The sequence below is a fragment of the Schistocerca serialis genome, chromosome 3 (assembly GCF_023864345.2).
Source record: "Schistocerca serialis cubense isolate TAMUIC-IGC-003099 chromosome 3, iqSchSeri2.2, whole genome shotgun sequence".
NCBI lineage: Eukaryota > Metazoa > Arthropoda > Insecta > Orthoptera > Acrididae > Schistocerca > Schistocerca serialis.
The window spans coordinates 444,308,357-444,327,486 of NC_064640.1; the positions used below are offsets into that span (position 1 = coordinate 444,308,357).

The following is a 19,130-nucleotide window of genomic DNA, read 5'->3' on the forward strand; positions in this document are numbered from 1 at the left end:
CCACTTTATTACACACTCGATCCTGATTGCATCATTTTAATGTCCCTTATCCATCTCCTACTCCTAGGTAACCACTCACCTTGTCTCATTATGTCATTCAATGTGTTAAAGTGTGTATGTCAGTCATTACCACCCATAATTAAAACAAAATATTCATAAAACTTGGAAAAATATGCACTGTTCAGTTTTTCCTACTTCACATTATTGTTGAATGATTGACTTTCTTTTCTCCCATTGTGATCAGCTGAAAAATTATACCTGAAAGGAATACAGGTCATTAATCCTGCTAGTGAAACTTTGATATTTTACTATGAATAGTTCTTTTATACAGAGAAGCTTAACAAATATTATTTTGTATTATTTTGAACTGTCATAGGAGCTCGAAAAATATAGATCATTCAAAGTGACACCATGTTTCATCTGCCTTGCAACTGAATTACAGAAGTACTGCACTTAATCAAAGACACAAAAAAATAAAATTCAATGCTGAAAATCAAATCTTACTTTGCTAAACACTCCACAAAAAACTGAAGTCCTGGGAAACTGCTGTCCTGGTATTCCCCACAAATAATTTTAAGCCATACTGAGAGAGCTTTTTCATGATCCTGAGAGTGACGGTACAGTAGAGCAAGTGCATGGTAACATTTATGACGCTCTAGCCAACTGCTGCAGTCTTTCACATCACAAGTAATTTCTCCCGCAACAATAAAGGCTTCAAGTTCTGCAGCATTTAATTCTGAATACAGTTTTAACAGAGCTGTGTCAACCTCCTGAAAAAGTAATTATTATTAGCAAAATGTTCTTCTAATTACTAAGAATAACAACTGAAAAACAATCTTAGATTTATTATTTGTGTAGTTATGTACTAGTTGTCTCAAAAAAACTTCCTATTTATTTACTTTGAATCACTGATCTTTATCATTTAGTAGTTCTCATGGATGCTGCAGGTTATGACAAATTGTTAAAGTCACTATAATATTGCTTAAATTACGTGAAACCTTATACTCTTATTTATGAACTTCACAGTGAAATGCAATACTCAATTCTACACACTGTTTTGAGCCAATGTTCATTCACTTTATTGACAATTGGCCATTTCCATGCAGCAATTCATTGTACCCAAACAATGTACCCTAAACCCATACATACTGAACACATTGGTCTTCCTGATCTAGTGTAATTAGTGCAATGAAGGATGAAACTGTCTGGAATCCATTCTGCCATTGACTTGAAGCAATTTGGGGAAACCAGGGAATACCAAAATCTGGATGGCTGTATGCAGATTTAAATCCTGGTCCTCTTGAATATGAATTCAGTGCCCTAAATAACACACTACCTTGTTTAGTCAGGTTACTGATTATGCAACTGTTACTATTTACAACTGTTACTATTTAGTTTCATGTTTCAAACTTTGAGTATGATTTGAGAATGAGAAAGAATGAAAAGCAGCTTGTGCCTAACTAAGTCAGGCAGCCCCTACTTATGAGCCTGTTGATTTCATTGTCATGGTCATGCTCAATATGTATTTAACTGCAGAAAAGGATTTCTAAGCTGTTACTACTGTCAAGTTATGTCCTGCAGCAGCATACAGACAGACAGGAAAAGAGTGTCATGCATCATGGATGCTAGGTTTCAGAACTAGAAAGTCCCCCCCCCCCGACAAAAAAAGAGGAAAAATGAGGAATGAAGAATTAGGACATAGGTCAAGAAAGATACTGATTTTCTTACTTAATCCCTGATTATACATCTACGTAATGCACAAGCCACCACTGAATGCATGGACAAAGGCCATTTTGCAGAAGTATCACAAGCCACTTTTCTGCTACATTTGCAAATGGTTTTCAGCAAGAATAATTACTATGAGGCTGGCCAGGGAAGTAAAGTTACAAGAATTTTTTGAAGTACAAAAAATGAATTTATTTTAATAAAATTTACACGCACTGTAGTTGCATTATTTTTCCACATAATCACCGTTTACCTCAATACATGTTGTCATCCGTGGGACTTGTTTTTTCATTCCTGTGTCATAGACGTCTCCCGACACCTTTTTCAGCCAGTTCTCCACTTCAATTTTCACCTTATTGTTACTGGAAAACTGTTTTCCATGAAGGCGTTCCTTCAATTTAGTGGACAGATGACAGTCACTAGGTGAAAGATTGGGGCTGTGAGAGGGGTTGTTTAAAGCATCACAACCAAACGAAATCAACAACTCTTGTTTTGCATGAGCAGTGTGCGGGTGTGCATTGTCAAGAAGGAGACAGACTCCCATTATTAGCATTCCACTACATTTGTTTTGTATGGATCTGCAAAGTTTCTTCATGGTCTGTCAATACCTTGCAGCATTTATTGTTTCAACATCAACAAATAGAACCCCTTTTCTGTCCCAAAACACTGAAATCATCGTTTTCCTCACTGTTTGCAGAGTTTTGAATTTTTTGTTGTCACTGCATTGATTGTCATTTGCTCTCTGGAGTATGGTGGTAAGTCCAAGTTTCATTTCCTGTCACTATAGAGTTGAGAAAAGCCTCACCTTCAGTCTCAAAACAGTCGACAAATTCATGAGCAGCACTGAATCTGTTCATTTTGTGTGCTTTGGTGAGCATCTTGGGCACCCACCACGCACACAACTTGGGATAATTTAGTCAATCAGTTACGATTTCATCAACAACAGTTTATGAAATGTTTGGACAAACTGCATGCAGGTCATCAGTTGCCGAACAGTGGTGACAGAGAAGAAGTTCTTCAATTTTCTGCACCACATCATCAGTCAAGACAAACAGCCTTCCATTTCCGTCTCCCTCATGAATTTCTGTCTTTCCAAAATTGAAATTCCATACTCATCACATGCTGCTTTGACATTAAGTCCTCTCTATAAACTGAAACAAATTCCTGATGAAAAACATCGGCATTCATGCCCTTAGCATTTAGGTAGCGAATTACAGCATGTGCTTTGCTCTTGGTGGGAACCAGAATGAGGGTGCTCATTTATATCAGTCACAACAACACTAATTGATGAGCTACTGATTACTGGGAATGCTTGTTCCTTCCACTGGCTTCAGCTACACAACAGTGGTACCAACTTGCCCCACAAACATTCCATAACAAAGCTACATGCCTTGTAGCCTTAGTTTCTGAATAACCTTTGTATTATAGGTCTCAGAAAGTCATAATATTTCTAAATATGCCATCATTATTATATGATATGTGAGTAGAAAGTTACAATACATTACTCATCTCCTCTCAGAATGGGGATTCACAGAATTCATCACCTTTGTTTTGGAGTCTTCCACTAGAGTCAAGCAAATTTGTAATACTTTCACACTGAACAAATCTTCGATCAGTTCCACAGATTTTTTCTGAGGTGACCCACCACTGTTTCTGTCTTTCAATTTGATATGAATCCCAACCAGAGCAACAATCATCATCAATGGAGCAGACAAACATTTTTTTTTTTTTTTTTCTTTTTTTGTAGGGTTTAAGGGCGCTCAACTGCTGAGGTCATTAGTGCCCAGTCACTGGTGTTAGAGCACATGGAATCTGCTAAAACTTAAGGGGATGGGGGGACACCAGAAGGACCTGACAAAGATGAAGATAAAAGAAGTAAAAAGGTTAGATGTCTTTGGACAAACCAGTCAAAGTTATAAAACGCAGAATACGAGCAGCTGCTCGAGCGTCATCAGCTAAAACATCCGGTAAAGTAGATGGCAGGGACAGGATAACGCGAAATTGACTAAAACGGGGACACGACAATAAAACATGGCACACTGTTAATGCCTGACCACAAGGGCACTGCGGGGCTGGGTCACCGGAGAGCAGGTAGCGGTGGCTAAACCGGCAATGCCCAATCCGCAACCTGGTCAGAAGGACCTCCTCGCGCCGAGATGGTCGGGAGGATGTTGTCCAAGCAGTTGGGAGCGGTTTTACTGCCCGGAGCTTGTTTCCTTGGAGGGATGACCAAGCATCCCACCACAACGACACAAGCCTCTTACATACATCCCCACGAACGTCAGATGACGGGACACAATGGGAGGCTGACCGAGGCAGGAGGACTGCAGCCTTGGCTGCAGCATCCGCAGCCTCATTCCCAGGCACTCCGACATGTCCGGGAACCCAGAGAAAGCTGACAGAACCACCATTATCAGCGAAAGAATGGAGTGACTGCTGTATCCGTTGAATCAAGGGATGGACCGGATAGGGAGCTCCAATGCTCTGAAGAGCACTGAGTGAGTCAGAGCAGAGTACATACGATGAATGGCGGTGGCGGCGGGCATACTGAACAGCCTGATGGAGAGCAAAAAGCTCGGCCGTAAAGCTGGAAAATTGGTCGAGGAGCCGGTATTTAAAGGTGGCAGCCCCGACGACAAAGGCACAGCCGACACCATCATCAGTTTTGGAGCCATCGTTGGAAATAAAGGTGTGACCGGCAAGTCGAGCACGAAGTTCGACAAACCGTGAGCAATACACTGCAGCCGGAGTACCCTCCTTCGAGAGTGAGCTGAGGTCGAGATAAATAGGAACCGGAGCATGGAGCCAAGGTGGTGTCGGGCTCTCACCCTCTCTGAAGGTGGTAGGGAGGGCAAAATCCAATTGTCGAAGCAGGCGACAGAAGCGGACTCCGGGGGGCAGCAGGGCAGACACATACAACCCGTACTGACAGTCGAGAGAATCGGCGAAGAAGGACTCGTAAGAGGGGTGGTCGGGCATAGCCAACAGCCGGCAGGCATACCGACACAGCAGTACGTCGCGCCGGTAGGTCAATGGTAACTCGGCAGCTTCAGCATAAAGACTCTGCACAGGACTAGTGTAGAAGGCTCCGGTCGCAAGACGTATCCCCCGATGGTGGATGGAGTTGAGCCGGCGTAAGAGGGACGGCCGAGCGGACGAGTAGACGAAGCTCCCATAATCCAGCTTCGATCGGACTATGGACCAATACAAGCGAAGCAGGACAGTGCGATCCGCTCCCCAAGATGAACCGCTAAGAACTCTGAGGACATTAAGGGAACGTGTACAATGGGCCGCCAAATAAGAGACATGTGGAGACCAACACAGTTTCCTGTCCAACATGAGCCCTAGAAACTTAGCTGTGTCCACGAATGGGAGAACAACGGGACCGAGATGTAAGGATGGCGGAAGGAACGCTTTATATCGCCAAAAGTTGATACAAACTGTCTTCTCTTCAGAGAACCGGAAGCCATTTGCCACGCTCCATGAGTAGAGGCTGTCTAGACAACGCTGAAGGCAGTGCTCCAGGAGGCATGTTCTCTGGGCACTGCAGTAGATCGCGAAGTCATCGACAAAGAGAGAGCCTGAGACATTAGGTGGAATGCAATCCATAATTGGATTGATCGCGATGGCAAAAAGGGCTACGCTCAAGACGGAGCCCTGAGGTACTCTGTTCTCCTGGAGGAAGACGTCGGACAATACGGAACCCACACGTACCTTAAACTTTCGATCCGTTAAAAAGGAATCAATAAAAAGGGGCAGGCGACCGCGTAGGCCCCACCTGTGCATAGTGCGGAGGATACCTCCTCTCCAACAGGTATCATAAGCCTTCTCCAAGTCGAAGAACACGGCTACCGTTTGGCGCCTTCGCAAAAAGTTGTTCATGATGAATGTCGACAAGGTCATAAGGTGGTCAACAGCGGAGCGGCGGCGACGAAAGCCGCATTGGACATTAGTAAGTAGTCGTCGAGATTCAAGAATCCAGACTAATCGAGCATTAACCATGCGCTCCATCACCTTACAGACACAGCTTGTAAGAGAAATGGGGCGGTAACTAGAAGGAAGGTGTCTATCCTTCCCAGGTTTGGGTATAGGAACAACAACGGCGTCACGCCAACGCATGGGGACTTGACCTTCGGTCCAGACGCGATTGTAGGTACGAAGAAGGAAGCTTTTGCCCGCCGGAGAAAGGTGTGCCAGCATCTGAACGTGAATGGCATCTGGCCCCGGAGCAGAGGACCGGGACAGTGCAAGCGCACGTTCGAGTTCCCGCATAGTAAAGGGGGCGTTATAAGTTTCCAGATTCAGCGAGTGGAAGGAAGGTCGCCGAGCCTCTTCTACCTCTTTCCTGGGAAAGAAGGCAGGATGGTAATGGGCGGAGCTTGAAACCTCCGCGAAAAAGCGGCCAAAGGCGTTGGAGACAGCCACAGGATCAACAAGGACCTCATTACCTGAGGTCAGGCCAGGTACCGAGGAGTGGGCCTTAATGCCCGACAGCCGGCGCAGGCTACCCCAAACGACGGAAGAGGGAGTAAAACTGTTAAAGGAGCTGGTGAAAGAGGCCCAACAAGCTTTTTTGCTGTCTTTGATGACTCTACGGCATTGCGCTCGGAGTCGTTTGTATTCAATACAATTCGCCAACGTAGGATGGCGGCGAAAGGTGCGTAAAGCACGTCGTCGAGCACGGATAGCGTCCCTACAAGCCTCGTTCCACCAGGGGATGGAAACGCGACGTGAAGAAGAAGTAGTACGAGGAATGGAACGTTCGGCAGCATTGATGATAACAGCCGTGAGGTATTCGACCTGACTGTCACAACTGGGAAAATCGTGGTCCGGAAAGGTCGCCAGGGAGGAGTAAAGTCCCCAGTCAGCTTTCAGTATGTTCCAGCTCGAAGGACATGGGGATGGGGTGTGGTGCAGGAGACGAACGACACAGGGGAAGTGATCGCTCGAATAGGTGTCAGAAAGGACATACCACTCGAACCGACGGGCAAGAGTGGTAGAACAGATCGAGAGATCCAAGTGGGAGTAGGTATGAGTAGAGTCCGAGAGGAAAGTCGGGGTGCCGGTATTGAGGCAGACAAGATTGAGATGGTTGAAGACATCCGCCAAGAGTGAGCCTCTTGGACAGGACGCAGGAGAGCCCCAAAGGGGATGATGGGCATTGAAGTCGCCAAACAATAAAAACGGCGGGGGGAAGCTGAACGATCAGGTGCATCATGTCAGCCCGACTAACAGCAGATGACGGTGGAGTGTAGATGGTACAAACTGAAAAAGCAAAAGCAGAAAGAGTAATGCAGACAGCTATTGCTTGGAGTGGGGTGGTCAATGGGATGGGATGGTAATAAACATCGTCCCAAACGAGCAACATGACCCCACCATGAGCTGGGATACCGTCCACAGGGGTGAGGTCATACCGCTCCGAGGTATAGTGGGTAAAGGCAATACGGTCAGTCGGGCGCAACTTGGTTTCCTGGAGACCAAGGACGAGCGGACAGTGCAGGCGGAGGAGCAGTTGTAATTCCTCCCGATTAGATCGAATACCTCTTATGTTCCAATGAAACAACGCCATCGCTAGTCAAAAGGTTGGGGGAACGAGACAGGGGAAGAGCTGGTCACCTCGACGGCCGCGGAGGGCCAGGTTGCGAGGGAACTACGCTACAACCGACGGGAGGCGGATCCGGTTCCATCGACTCGTCGCCAGCTGCGGCCGCTGTCCCTGGTTGTGTAGGACGGGCCGCATCATTTGCCGACGAAAGGCCGGCGGGGCACCTGGCAGCAGAGCGTCCCGGCGAAACTGAGGACGGCCGGGAGCAGCGACTTACGGATGGAGCGTCAGACGAAACGCGTCGGGGTGGAGAGGGGGATAGAGACTTCTTCTTGGAGGCCTTCTTGGAAGGCCGAGGAGGCACAGGGATGGTGGGTTGGACCCGAAGAAGGTCCTCACGCGTGGGGTCCGTTTTGGAACGCCGGACCTCGGAAGCTGGGGTCCGGAACGTTTCCCCGATGGACGCCTGAGAAGAGGATCGCTTCTCAGGTGGCGTGGGGGGAGGAGGAGGAGGAGGAAGAGTGGCCCCTGGGGCAGAGGGGGTGGGGGCCACGGGGGAGGAGGATTTGGAAGGGAGGGATTTGGGAGGCGGAGGCAGAGCCCCCTGATGGGCGGAGGAGGCGGAGGGGGGACAGGATAGGGGTGAGGATACCGCGGAAGGAGTGGACACAACTGAGGCAAACGAAGTGGTCAACGGCACGGGATGGAGGCGGTCGTACTTCTTCCTGGCCTCAGAATAAGAGAGCCGATCCAAAGTTTTGATTTCTTGTATTTTCTTCTCCTTCTGATATGCGGGGCAGTCTGAGGATCTAGGGGAGTGGACGCCAGGACAATTAACGCACCGAAGTGGTGGGGTGCATGTATGTTCCTCACGAAGAGGACGTCCACAATCGCCACAAAGGGGCTCAGCCTCACACCGTGACGACATGTGCCCAAAGCGCAAACACCTAAAACAGCGCATAGGAGGCGGGACGTAAGGTCGCACATCACACCGGTAGCACATCACCTTTACCTTATCCGGGAGAACGTCCCCCTCGAAGGCGAGGATAAAGGCCCCGGTGTCGATGCGACGGTCTTTGGGGCCGCGCTGGACTCGCCGGACGAAATGCACGCCTCGGCGCTCCAGGTTGGTCCTGAGCTCCTCATCAGATTGTAGCAGGAGGTCACGATGAAAATTAACCCCCTGCGTCCTATTTAGTGCCAGATGTGGGACAATGGATACTGGGATGTCCCCTAGGTGGTCGCACGCCTGGAGCGCCGCCGACTGTGTGGCGGAGGTGGTCTTGATAAGGACGGACCCTGAACGCATCTTGCTGAGAGCCTCGATTTCCCCGAAGACGTCCTCAATGTGCTGAACAAAGAACATGGGCTTGGAGGTGGCGAACGTCCCCCCATCGGTTCGAGAACAGACCAAATAGCGGGGGAAGTACTTCGCCCCAAGCCGGCGGGCCTGTCCCTCCTCCCATGGAGTGGCCAAGGGGGAAAGGGCAGGAGAACCAGAACTAGAAACGGTACCTTTTCTTTTGAAAGACTCGGCCGCAGAGCGACCTGATACATGTTGACGTTTAATCTGCGAAACGTCCGCCCCGATACCACCCACTCCGACCAGGGGCTCTCCCCACGGGCGCCACCCAGCCGCAGCAAGGGCCACCTGGCAGGATGACCATTGCCGGGAGTCCTGATGCCCCAAGGAGACGGGCATCTACTCCTTGGCCGACGTGGGGAGGGTGCAGCTCAGGTATCGGCAGTACGATCCCTGTGTTGTCAGGGGGCTACAACCTAGAGGGTACATGACGACCCCACCACAACGGGCTGGCTACCGTGCTGGATTTCTGGTGCCATGGAAAGTCCATCATGATCGCTGGTGCAGATGGAGATGCACTATGGGCGTAACTTGGACAACCCATCAGGCGTTTAGGCCCAATTTGAGGAATAGTGGGTATGGTTACAACGCCGGTGCAATGCTGAGTGCCAAGGTCTTAGTGCACTTAGGACCAGTGGTACACCATGTAAGGTGTCCTTCCCCAAAAGGCTCGTACTTCTGTAGAATTTTGAAAAATGGAGGTCAAACCCCAAGGGGGACCATTACATGGAAGGCCGAAACGGTTGAAACTCCTTTTAGTCGCCTCTTACGACAGGCAGGAATACCTCGGGCCTATTCTTACCCCGGACCCGCAGGGGGTACAAACATTTTGTAAATGATATCCTTCACAGAGAAGTTATAGTTTCTAATAATACAAAAAACTCTGCATGGATCCTCAGTAACTACACTTTATAGTTGTTCAATCTGTAATTGCGTTTAGCCTCTAAACATTTGACTGCTCTGAAGAATCACATATCAGCAATGGTGCATTCAAGTAATAGAACCGAAACACAGAACCTATTTGTACTGTGTCTAGAGCTGCTTGCATTGAGGGTAAGCTGCTAAGTTCTGATCATACACAAGACTTCCTTGGTTAGAAACAAAGTTCTCATTATGCCAACTCTCTGTATTAAACAGATCACCGTCATATGGTCTCAGTAGCAGTAATGTTGCCGGCTTTGTCGTTTATCTACATACATAAATGTACTTCTACATTTATACTCTGCAACTCACTACGGACTGTATGGCAAAGGATATTTCCCATTGTACCACATGTTACGGCTTCTTATTATTCCAGATGTCACAGAGCAAGAATGATTGATTGAATATCTCTGTGTGAGTGGTAATTAGTATAATTTTATCATCGCACCCTCTATGGTACTGGTATGTACAAGTCTGAAAAATATCCACGTTTTCCTCGCTGAAATGGGGTACATCCTTCCATATACATTTTACAGAACATGTAGACTTCTCTTCTAATTCTGTTCTTATTTGAACTTTAGAGATCACTGTTACTTCAACCAACTCATGATCACTGATACCTGGCTCCATGTTAACATCCTCCATAGGTCCAAGTCTCATTGATTACAAATCTAGTGTATTTCTATCATGGGTAGTGGTCCAAAATATTTGATCTGTGCAATTTTAACAGAAATCTTTGATAGCTGTTTTGCAGGAAGTTTTGTTCTGCCCATTACAATGAGTTTGTAATTTTCGCTATGTTACTGTTACTGAACTGAGGGTTTATCTGAAGTTCTCAGTTACTTCTGTAGATTAGAATGGAGGCCAGTTTATTGACTGAACCAAAACCTTTATCCTGTCCTTGAAAGCTGTTCTTGTACGAACAATTTCACAAGCTGATTCAATTTCTCTCACAATTTATTTTAAGATGCTGATCTACTGCTGTGAAGACACCACCTCCCCTCTCACTGAGCCTGCCCGTTCAGGAAAAATCTGGCTTCATCCCAAAGATTTCACTATATCAATTCCCAGTTCTCACGAACTATTGTTAGCAAGTACTATGTCAGACCTATAGCTTTTCAACAGTGCTTCAAACTGGCAATTTTCTGAGAATGTTTCTGCAGTTGATCACTTTTGTCTCAATATTCTCTACTTTTGGGACCATTTCTTGAAATTGGATATGAGAATTTTAGAGCTGTCTGACACAATAATAACCCTCTCTTGATAGAGACCTTGTCGAAACCACCCTTGTGTAGATTCCATAAGCAATCAGCTACATTGGTAGCTTCCTCTGGTGTGAAATGCACCACTGAGCAATTTAGTGGGACTTTAAATCTTTCTATCCTATGATTCAAGTCGAGAAAATCACAAACCCTAAGTCATCACAGAACTGCCTGAGTCTCTGGTTGAGGTTTAGCCCTTGGGTAAAACCAGATGTTTATAGCCAATTCTATATGTGATCCTACTCATTATGAGTTTCACTGATACATCGTAACAACTACTGGCCCTCTGCAAACTACTTTGACCTGGCACAATATGATGTAGGCTGTCAAACAGAATAAGTACATTATATTCTCCATTTCAATCAGTGCTTGGTAAAGGTGATGAGTATAGTGTCCTGATGTCTTCCCCTTCTTACCCACCCCTCTACCACCATCCCCTGCCCTAGTACCCTGCTTCTGCTATGCAAAGTGCCAAGGCCTGCCACTAACATATCTCTTACAATCAGAAAGATGCACAGTTTGCAGGCCAGGTTTTTTTCCTTTTTTCCTACAGAAAAAGCCATATCTATGGGATTGGACAGTATTTGAGGTATTGTTGGTATTTCATGTACTTTTCTGAGTTGAGTGTTATCATAACCATCTGCAGCAAGTTTCAGTTGCTTGACACTGGTCAAAGAAGCTTTCAGCTACACACAAATTCCTGCTACCCCATGCCTGGAAACTGGAATTACAATAGGGTATTTCTAATTCGATCTATAAGCTTACATCCCCAAGTTATACTAAATGATTGAACTCGCATAGGAATAATGGCAAGAAATATCAGACTAACAAATTAAAATACAAGCAACACGTTTAGTTTGTACATAACAAAATGAAACGCGGAAATTTCACGTTAATTTCTCTAACAATGCAACAAGTTTAGTGACACAGAACAGACTAATGAGATCTAAAATAAACATTACAACCTCAATTAAAAACTTTGAAAAATGATAAACATGCTTCTAGGTTGTCTCACTCTCCTGAGACAGCTAAGAGTGACTGTGAAAATCAACAGTCCTATTGCACTTCCTTTATACATACCAAATGGCACTTTTTTTATGAAGGTATCTCCACTGAGCAAGACATATTGGATCCTATCTACCAGCAAGTTCTAAATCCAGTGACTTAGGCATATGTTTTGTTTACTACACAGCAATTGGAACTGTATAATGGCCTTCTACTGGTTGTGTCTGAGGCTTTGTTTCACAACCACAAAATGTATTCCGCAACAATAAAACAAATTCAGATTCATATTGGTCTGTATTTTTGAGCATCCATTCTATGATACTACACAAAAACATAGACATCATCTGCTCCTTCCTAATTACACTGGATGCTTTGTGGCTGCTAGAACTTTTGGCAAACTGCTTCTAGAAAAGACCAGTTTTGTTATATTAAATATCATACAATGAAACTGGTATTCTATTAGATTCAGTGTCCTTGCCACTATCGAGTGGCCAAGACCAATCATTTACCCCTCTCTCTCTCATTTTCATGTCGATGCTATGATCAAAGAGCATGGGCTCCAGTATTACATTATTAAATGATACCTTTCCAGAAGACATAATTCAAAATTTCAACCCTCTTCCATCTCTGTGATTATAAAGGGTGATTCAGGAGGAATATCTCAATTTGTGTGGTGATTCTACATGTGAAAATAAACCAAAAAAGTCCTATGAACATGTGTCTGATTTTCGCTGTTATGCAACTGGAGCAGGTTGAAGACTACACACAACCATGAATGATTATGAAAACAAGTGTAACTATTACTTACTGAAATGCAGTGTAGGTGCTGTGGTTGACAGAATAATGGCAGGATAGATGACTGAGTCATCCTAAAAGAGGTGTTCTAAAAGTCCCCCCCGCCCCCGCAATCTCAAATGTACTTATAAACACGTTGGCGGGTAGTATACATACACCCCCTTTAACCAGCCCCAAAAACAGTCTAATGGGGTTCAGTTGGGTGATCTGGCAGTCTGGTTAATGAGTCTGCAGCGGCCAATCCAGCACTGAGGAAATGTGTTATTCAGTTACTGGGATACTTGTCTGGTACAGTGAATCAGTGATCCATTATGCTGCAGGTACATTTGCCTTCATTGCTCTAATGTCACGTCTTCCAAAAGTGCAGGTAGGTCGTCTAGCACGAAACGTAGATATGCTGCAGCTGTCACTCAATTTGGCAGGAACACAGGCCCTATCATCAGGTCATCAATCATACCACACCAATGATTACTTAGGACCTAACTTGGAATCTTGTTTCTCTGGAGTCGTGGTTTCTCCATCAACTATGTATGAGAACTTCTGGTGTTTATGATACCAATGCATATAAATGTAGCTTCATCTGTAAATAAAATGTATTGCACAATGTTTCTGTGTACAGCCAACCATTTGCAAAATTGTTGTTTGCATACTGAGTCACCTGTAGGCAGATGTTGCACGAGCTGTACATGGAATTGGCACAAGCCCCTTGAATGTAGTGTATGGCACACTTGCATTTGTAGAATATTGAGCTGATGGTTAATGCAGCATTTACTGGTGGTGGAACTCCATTGCACCATTGCAATAATGTCTTCTTTTTCCTCAACTGACTGGACAGCCTCACATTCTGATGTTATGTGTACACTGGGTAGTGTTCTGAATTTACAGTTCCATAATGATATAAAATCTGACACATGTTCATAGAACTTTTTTTTTTCCACATGTAGAACCACCTCACAAATTATGTGACATTCCTCCTGAATCGTCCTGTATAGTCAACAGCTGAACAGATATGTAATATCACCCTGTTAGCTGATTTTATGCATGACCAAACTTCCTGTTTCTTCCAATACTCTGAGGGGTGTGTGTGTGTGTGTGTGTGTGTGTGTGTGTGTGTGTGTGTGTGTGTAGGGGGGGGGGGGGGGTGCACGCACCACTGTTGAGCAAGTAGCTTTTCCCCCAGTTTTATAATTGGGGAAAAAAAAAAAATCTGCTTTTACAGTTGCTGAAATTTATATGAAACTGCCCACAAGGAATATTAATACATCAGCTTATGCTGTTGTCAACAACAGTTCTGTAAGAATGATGCTTTTTTACTTTCAGATAGTCAACGGCAAACACTTTTTATTTGTGCTTGAAAACTACACCTTTTACAGAAACAAATCCCTGAAGTAGTTCTTACTGATACTGTGGTTCAAACTACCCCTCTTCAAATTACAAAATACATCTACTTGTCACTATGACCATAAAGTGAGATAGAGCTGGATTTGTATTTCTGCATCTACATACATACTCTGCATGTCACCATATGGTGCCTGATGGAGGGTACCCTGTATTACAAGTAGTCATTTCCTTTCCAGTTCCACTTGCAGATAGAATGAGACAAAAACAATTTTCCATATGCTTCCAAATGAGCCCCAATTTCTCTTACCTTCTCTTCATAGTCCTTACACGAAATGTATGTTGGTGGCAGTAGTACTGTTTTGCAACCAGTTTCAAATGCCAGTTCTCTAAATTTTCTCAATAGTGTTCCTCGAAAAGAACATTGCCTTCCATCCAGGGACTCCCACTTGAGTTCCCAAAGCAGCTCCATAACCCTTGTGTGTTGTTCGAAGCTACCAGTAACACATCTAGCAGCCCACCTCTGAACTGATTTGATGTCTTTCTTAATCAGACCTGGTGAAGATCCCAAAAAGTCGAGCAGCACTGAACAATAGGTTGCACTAGCCTTCTATATACAGACGAACCACACTTTCCTAAAATTCTCCCAATACACCAAACCCAACCATTCGCCTGTCCCATCACAATCCTCACATACTCCTTCCATTTCATATCACTTTGCAACGTTATGCACAGATATTTAAACAAAGTGACTCTGTTAAGCAGGACACTACTAATGCTGTATCTGAACATTGCAGGTTGGTCTTTCCTACTCATCTGCATTAACTCACATTTTTCTACATTTAGAATCAGCTGCCATTCGTCACACCAACTAGAAATTTTGTCCAAGTTATCTGGTATCATCATACAGTCACTTATCTTCGACACCTTTCCGTACACCTCATCATCATCAGCAAACAACAGCAGATTGCTACCCACCTTGTCCACCAGATCATTTATGTACACAGAAAATAATAGTAGTCCTATCACACTTCCCTGGGCACTTGACAACACTCTTGACTCTGATGAACACTCACCATCGAGAACAACATACTGGGTTCCACTATTTAAGATGTCTTTGCGCCTCTCACTCATCTGGTAATCTATTCCATATGCTTGTACCCTCTTTAACAGCCTGCAGGGGGGTACTGTGTCAAATGCTTTTCAGAAATGTTAGAAATATGAAATCTGCCTGTTGTCATTCTGATGTACCTTCACTCATGATGCACACGATTTTAGAGGTCCTGCGTCCATACAGTTTGTAGGCCCACTTATGACGCAAACTGGTGAGCCGCCAAAGAGACAGTATTATTTATGTGATCGCAAATAAGCGCTTGGCCTATTCTGTAACCTGTATTACTGTTGTCCATTCAATGTGTTCAGTGCTATGCAGGTGTACTTCATTGTATTTTACGTTGGCTCTATAACGTACTATGTTCGATAAATTGCATTTGTTCTTGCTATAACAAACTTGACGACAAGTGAGGGTTATGTTTTCTCTGTGTGTTAAGAGTCAGTGCTAGGCCACCCGACAAATATCTCGACAGAAGAAATACTCTGCCGTATCATTACCCAGCAGCAAGTTTTCGCAGAACAGCATTAGGCTCTCACCACCATTATCAATCAAGTGGAATCTGCGTGTTAGCGGCAAGTTACTCTTCCATCATTGCAACCGCTGCGCTTTCTGGCATGTGATGAATCAGTTGAAGATTGGGACTCCTATAAGACATGGTTACACCAACATTTCCATATTTTTTGCATAGACAATGCAAGCCTGTGTAAGGCTTTCTTTCTTTCCTGACTTTCACCGTGTATTTGTAAGTTGTGCCAACTTGTGCCTTTGCAAGAACCTGCCAGCTTATCATCTGACGAAATCTGCAAGCTTCTCTCAACCTATTACTGTGACAGAACCCATGTCACTGCAATGTGTGTGGAATTTTAGAATTGTCAGAAAAATCCAAACCAATCTTACAAAGCCTTGGCAGCAGAATTACACAGACTGAACTGTCATCGTAAATCTATCACAAGTACCCATCACAAATCCTACATTGATCACATGGTGCGTGATGATATTATTCATCTGGCCCCAGATAGGGGAGTCCACAAAAAACCACTTCAATGTGAGAATCCAACACTTACGGATGTGCTGAATATAGCAGTCCTTTGAAGTATCAAGAGCCGCAGGTGATCAGATTACTGTGTGGCAGGAGGTATCGGAAATTGCTCAGTCAATCCCTGTTAGGCCTGATGCAAGTGTTCAGGATGAAGGGGAAGCCATTGCAGCAGTATAACCTTCGACTCAGCGTCGTATGGAGCAGTGTCGATTATGACCACAGCAGCAACAGGCCACATCACAACAGCAGCTGCATGCCCCCCTTCTCTCTTGCCCATACTGCTTTGTCCAGCATGAGCATGCTGTGTGCCCTAAGCATTGGGCTGCCTGCAACAAATGTTGAAAGAAAGGGCACATTGCATCGGTGTGTAACTCTTCAAATGTGGTGGACACAGTGGTACCGATGGACACAAACTGTATCTCTACAATGACTGTCTTGCCAAACAAATTGATTACTGACTTGTGTGTCTTTAATAAACCACAACAAATATAAACAGACACACGAGCTGCAGTGACTTTAGTAAATGTGCAAACATACGTGGACTTGGGCTCCCCTACCTTCATACAGATTTCACGGAAGTTGGTTAGCTACAATAAACAGCAAATTCCAATCCTAGGTCAGTTCTCCACTCCTTTATCTTACAAATCTGTTGTTTGCCCTCTCACCTTCCTTGTTGTGGATCATTTCAGATGTACTACTGGTTTTCAGGCAAACATTAATGGAGGGCTCTGTGAATGGCTAGAAGCTCTGCTGTGAACACAGTGCATGATCCCGACAATAAACTGTGTTCTAAGCCAGTAGGATACGTGAAAGTGTATCCTGTCTTATCTATCATCTTAGAACTATCAGTGTAGTAGATGGTGGCACACTGGAACTCTCCAAGGACAGAATGTACAAGACGCTGGAAGACCATGGGGGTGACAGAGACCATACGATCCTGGGGAGGGCAGCGGAGGAGCGGAGGGGGGGGGGGGGGGGGGGGTTGGAAATACATGGGATGCATTCCGATGAGTGGAGATGGAGATCCTGACAGAGGGAAGTTAGATGCATTGCAACCAACAATGCCACCCATGGGCGGTTATCAGGAGGGCGGCACCAATAGCAAGGTGCTCCCCACAATGGTGAACAGGTTCAAGTATTTTCAGAGTGGAAGGAGCCACTGAACCATAAACCTGACTACCATATCTAGTCTCGACAAGACCAGAGCACAGTAAAGATGGAGAAGAGTGGTATGGTCTGCACCCCAAGATGTGTGGGCCAGGAGGTGGAGAGCATTAAGCTTCCACACACCTGTAGTCTTCAGGTGGCGAATATGGGGCAACCGTGTCAGCTTTTTATTAAAAATAAAGCCCAAGAAACGAGACTGTTCTACAACATCTATGAGCTGGTCACCTAAATAAAGTTCTGAACCGGGACATATTGTGGGTCAACGACAAAAATGCATAACCCGCACTTTGCAGGGAGAAAACTGACTGGAAGCCATGGGAGATGGTCCATACAGAGGTCCATCAGATGGCACCTTGGGTCCAAAGCTAGGCAGATGCTACTGAGTGGGAGCTGCACCAGATGCAAAAATCATTGACGTACAATGACAGGGTAATCACAGGCCAACAGGAGTTACAAGCCCATTGATGGTTATGAGAAAGAGTGTAACACTTAACAAAGAACCCTGCGGGATACCGTTCTCCTGAATCTGAGGGGTGCTGAGTGAAGTGTCAACTTGAACACGGAAAGGACGGTTGGATAAAAACTTGCAGATAAAAGTTGGAAGGGGCCCCTGTAAGCCTGCATCATGACACCAAGCCGTGTCTTATGCCCCATGTAGGTCAAAGAAGACTGCGACAAAGTACCGGAGGTAAGTAAAATCCTGTCAGATTGCTGTTTCCAATTTGTGTAAATAGTCACCAGAAGGTCATCCTTCCTGGCAACCACACTGATTGAGGCAAAAGGCTCCGCCATTCAAGTACCTAACATAATTGGAAGTTAATGATCCTCTCGGGCAGTTTACAAAGTACGTTCGTAAGGCCAATCAGGTAGTAGATGTCAAGAGACATTGGGTTCTTCCTGGTCTTAAGGACGGGGATAACTATACTGTCTCACCACTGTAATGGCAACACACCCGTGAGCCAAATGTGGTTGAAGGTGTTGAGTAGATGTAGCCTCTGGGTAACGTCCAAGTGTTGGATCATTTGGCTGTGGATGGAATTCGGGCCTGAGGCTGTGTCTCGTGAAGAGCTAAGATCCTGCAAGAATTCCCATTCAGTAAAGGGTTTATTATAGGGCTCAACATGATGCAGGATGAAACAGAGGGGGTCTGTTCAACTCCGCATTTATGCCAAAGAAAGGTAGTGGAATAGGAAGAGGATGCTGATGCAGTTGCAAAGTGCATTGCAAGGTGTTCTGCAAGGAACAATGAATCTATACACAGACAACCTTGGAGGATAAGACCCTGGACAGTTGACGGTCATTGGCAGCCCAGAAGGCTACAGAGCTTGGACCAAACATGCAAGGAAGAGGCATACATCCCCTGGGAGGGGGGTGGGGGGTGGGGTGGACATAGCACTCCCAGTGTTACTTTTCACTCAGCCTCAGCATCTCAGCATGGAGATGCTTAAAAGCAAGGAAGTTGGTCTGTGAAGGGTGTCATTTAAACTGCTGCAGCGCCCATAGGCGGTCCTGGATAGAAACCGCTACTACGTCTTCAGTCCATCACGGTACTGGTCAATGACAAGGGGGCCTGTGGATAAGGCGACAGCAGTGCCAGCAGTATGAAGAATAGTGGCAGATATGCCCTGCACAACTGCATCAATGCAATTCGAGAGAGAGGTGTCGAAGTGCAAAGTACACGCATATAAAAGCCGATTGGCCCTGCAGAATGCCCACCGTGGGGGCCTGTCTGCCTGGCAGCAGCAGGGTAACAACAGAATCACTGGAAAGTGGTACTGTCTCAAAGATGATCATGGGGCAATGAACGTAGGTAAGCCACAAGAGCATGGGAGGAGATCGTACGATAGATAGATAGC

The 19,130-nt window shown here is 45.4% G+C and overlaps 1 protein-coding gene across 1 annotated transcript in view; it reads right to left on the minus strand.

The window, feature by feature from the left end:
• Window positions 1–19,130, minus strand: part of LOC126470339 (transforming growth factor-beta receptor-associated protein 1-like) — a 176,046-nt gene that overhangs the window by 72,578 nt on the left and 84,338 nt on the right. Inside the window, exon 9 of the mRNA XM_050098127.1 lies at window positions 505–770. Within this exon, the coding sequence (XP_049954084.1) occupies window positions 505–770 (266 nt within the window). The remainder of the gene's footprint in view (window positions 1–504; window positions 771–19,130) is intronic.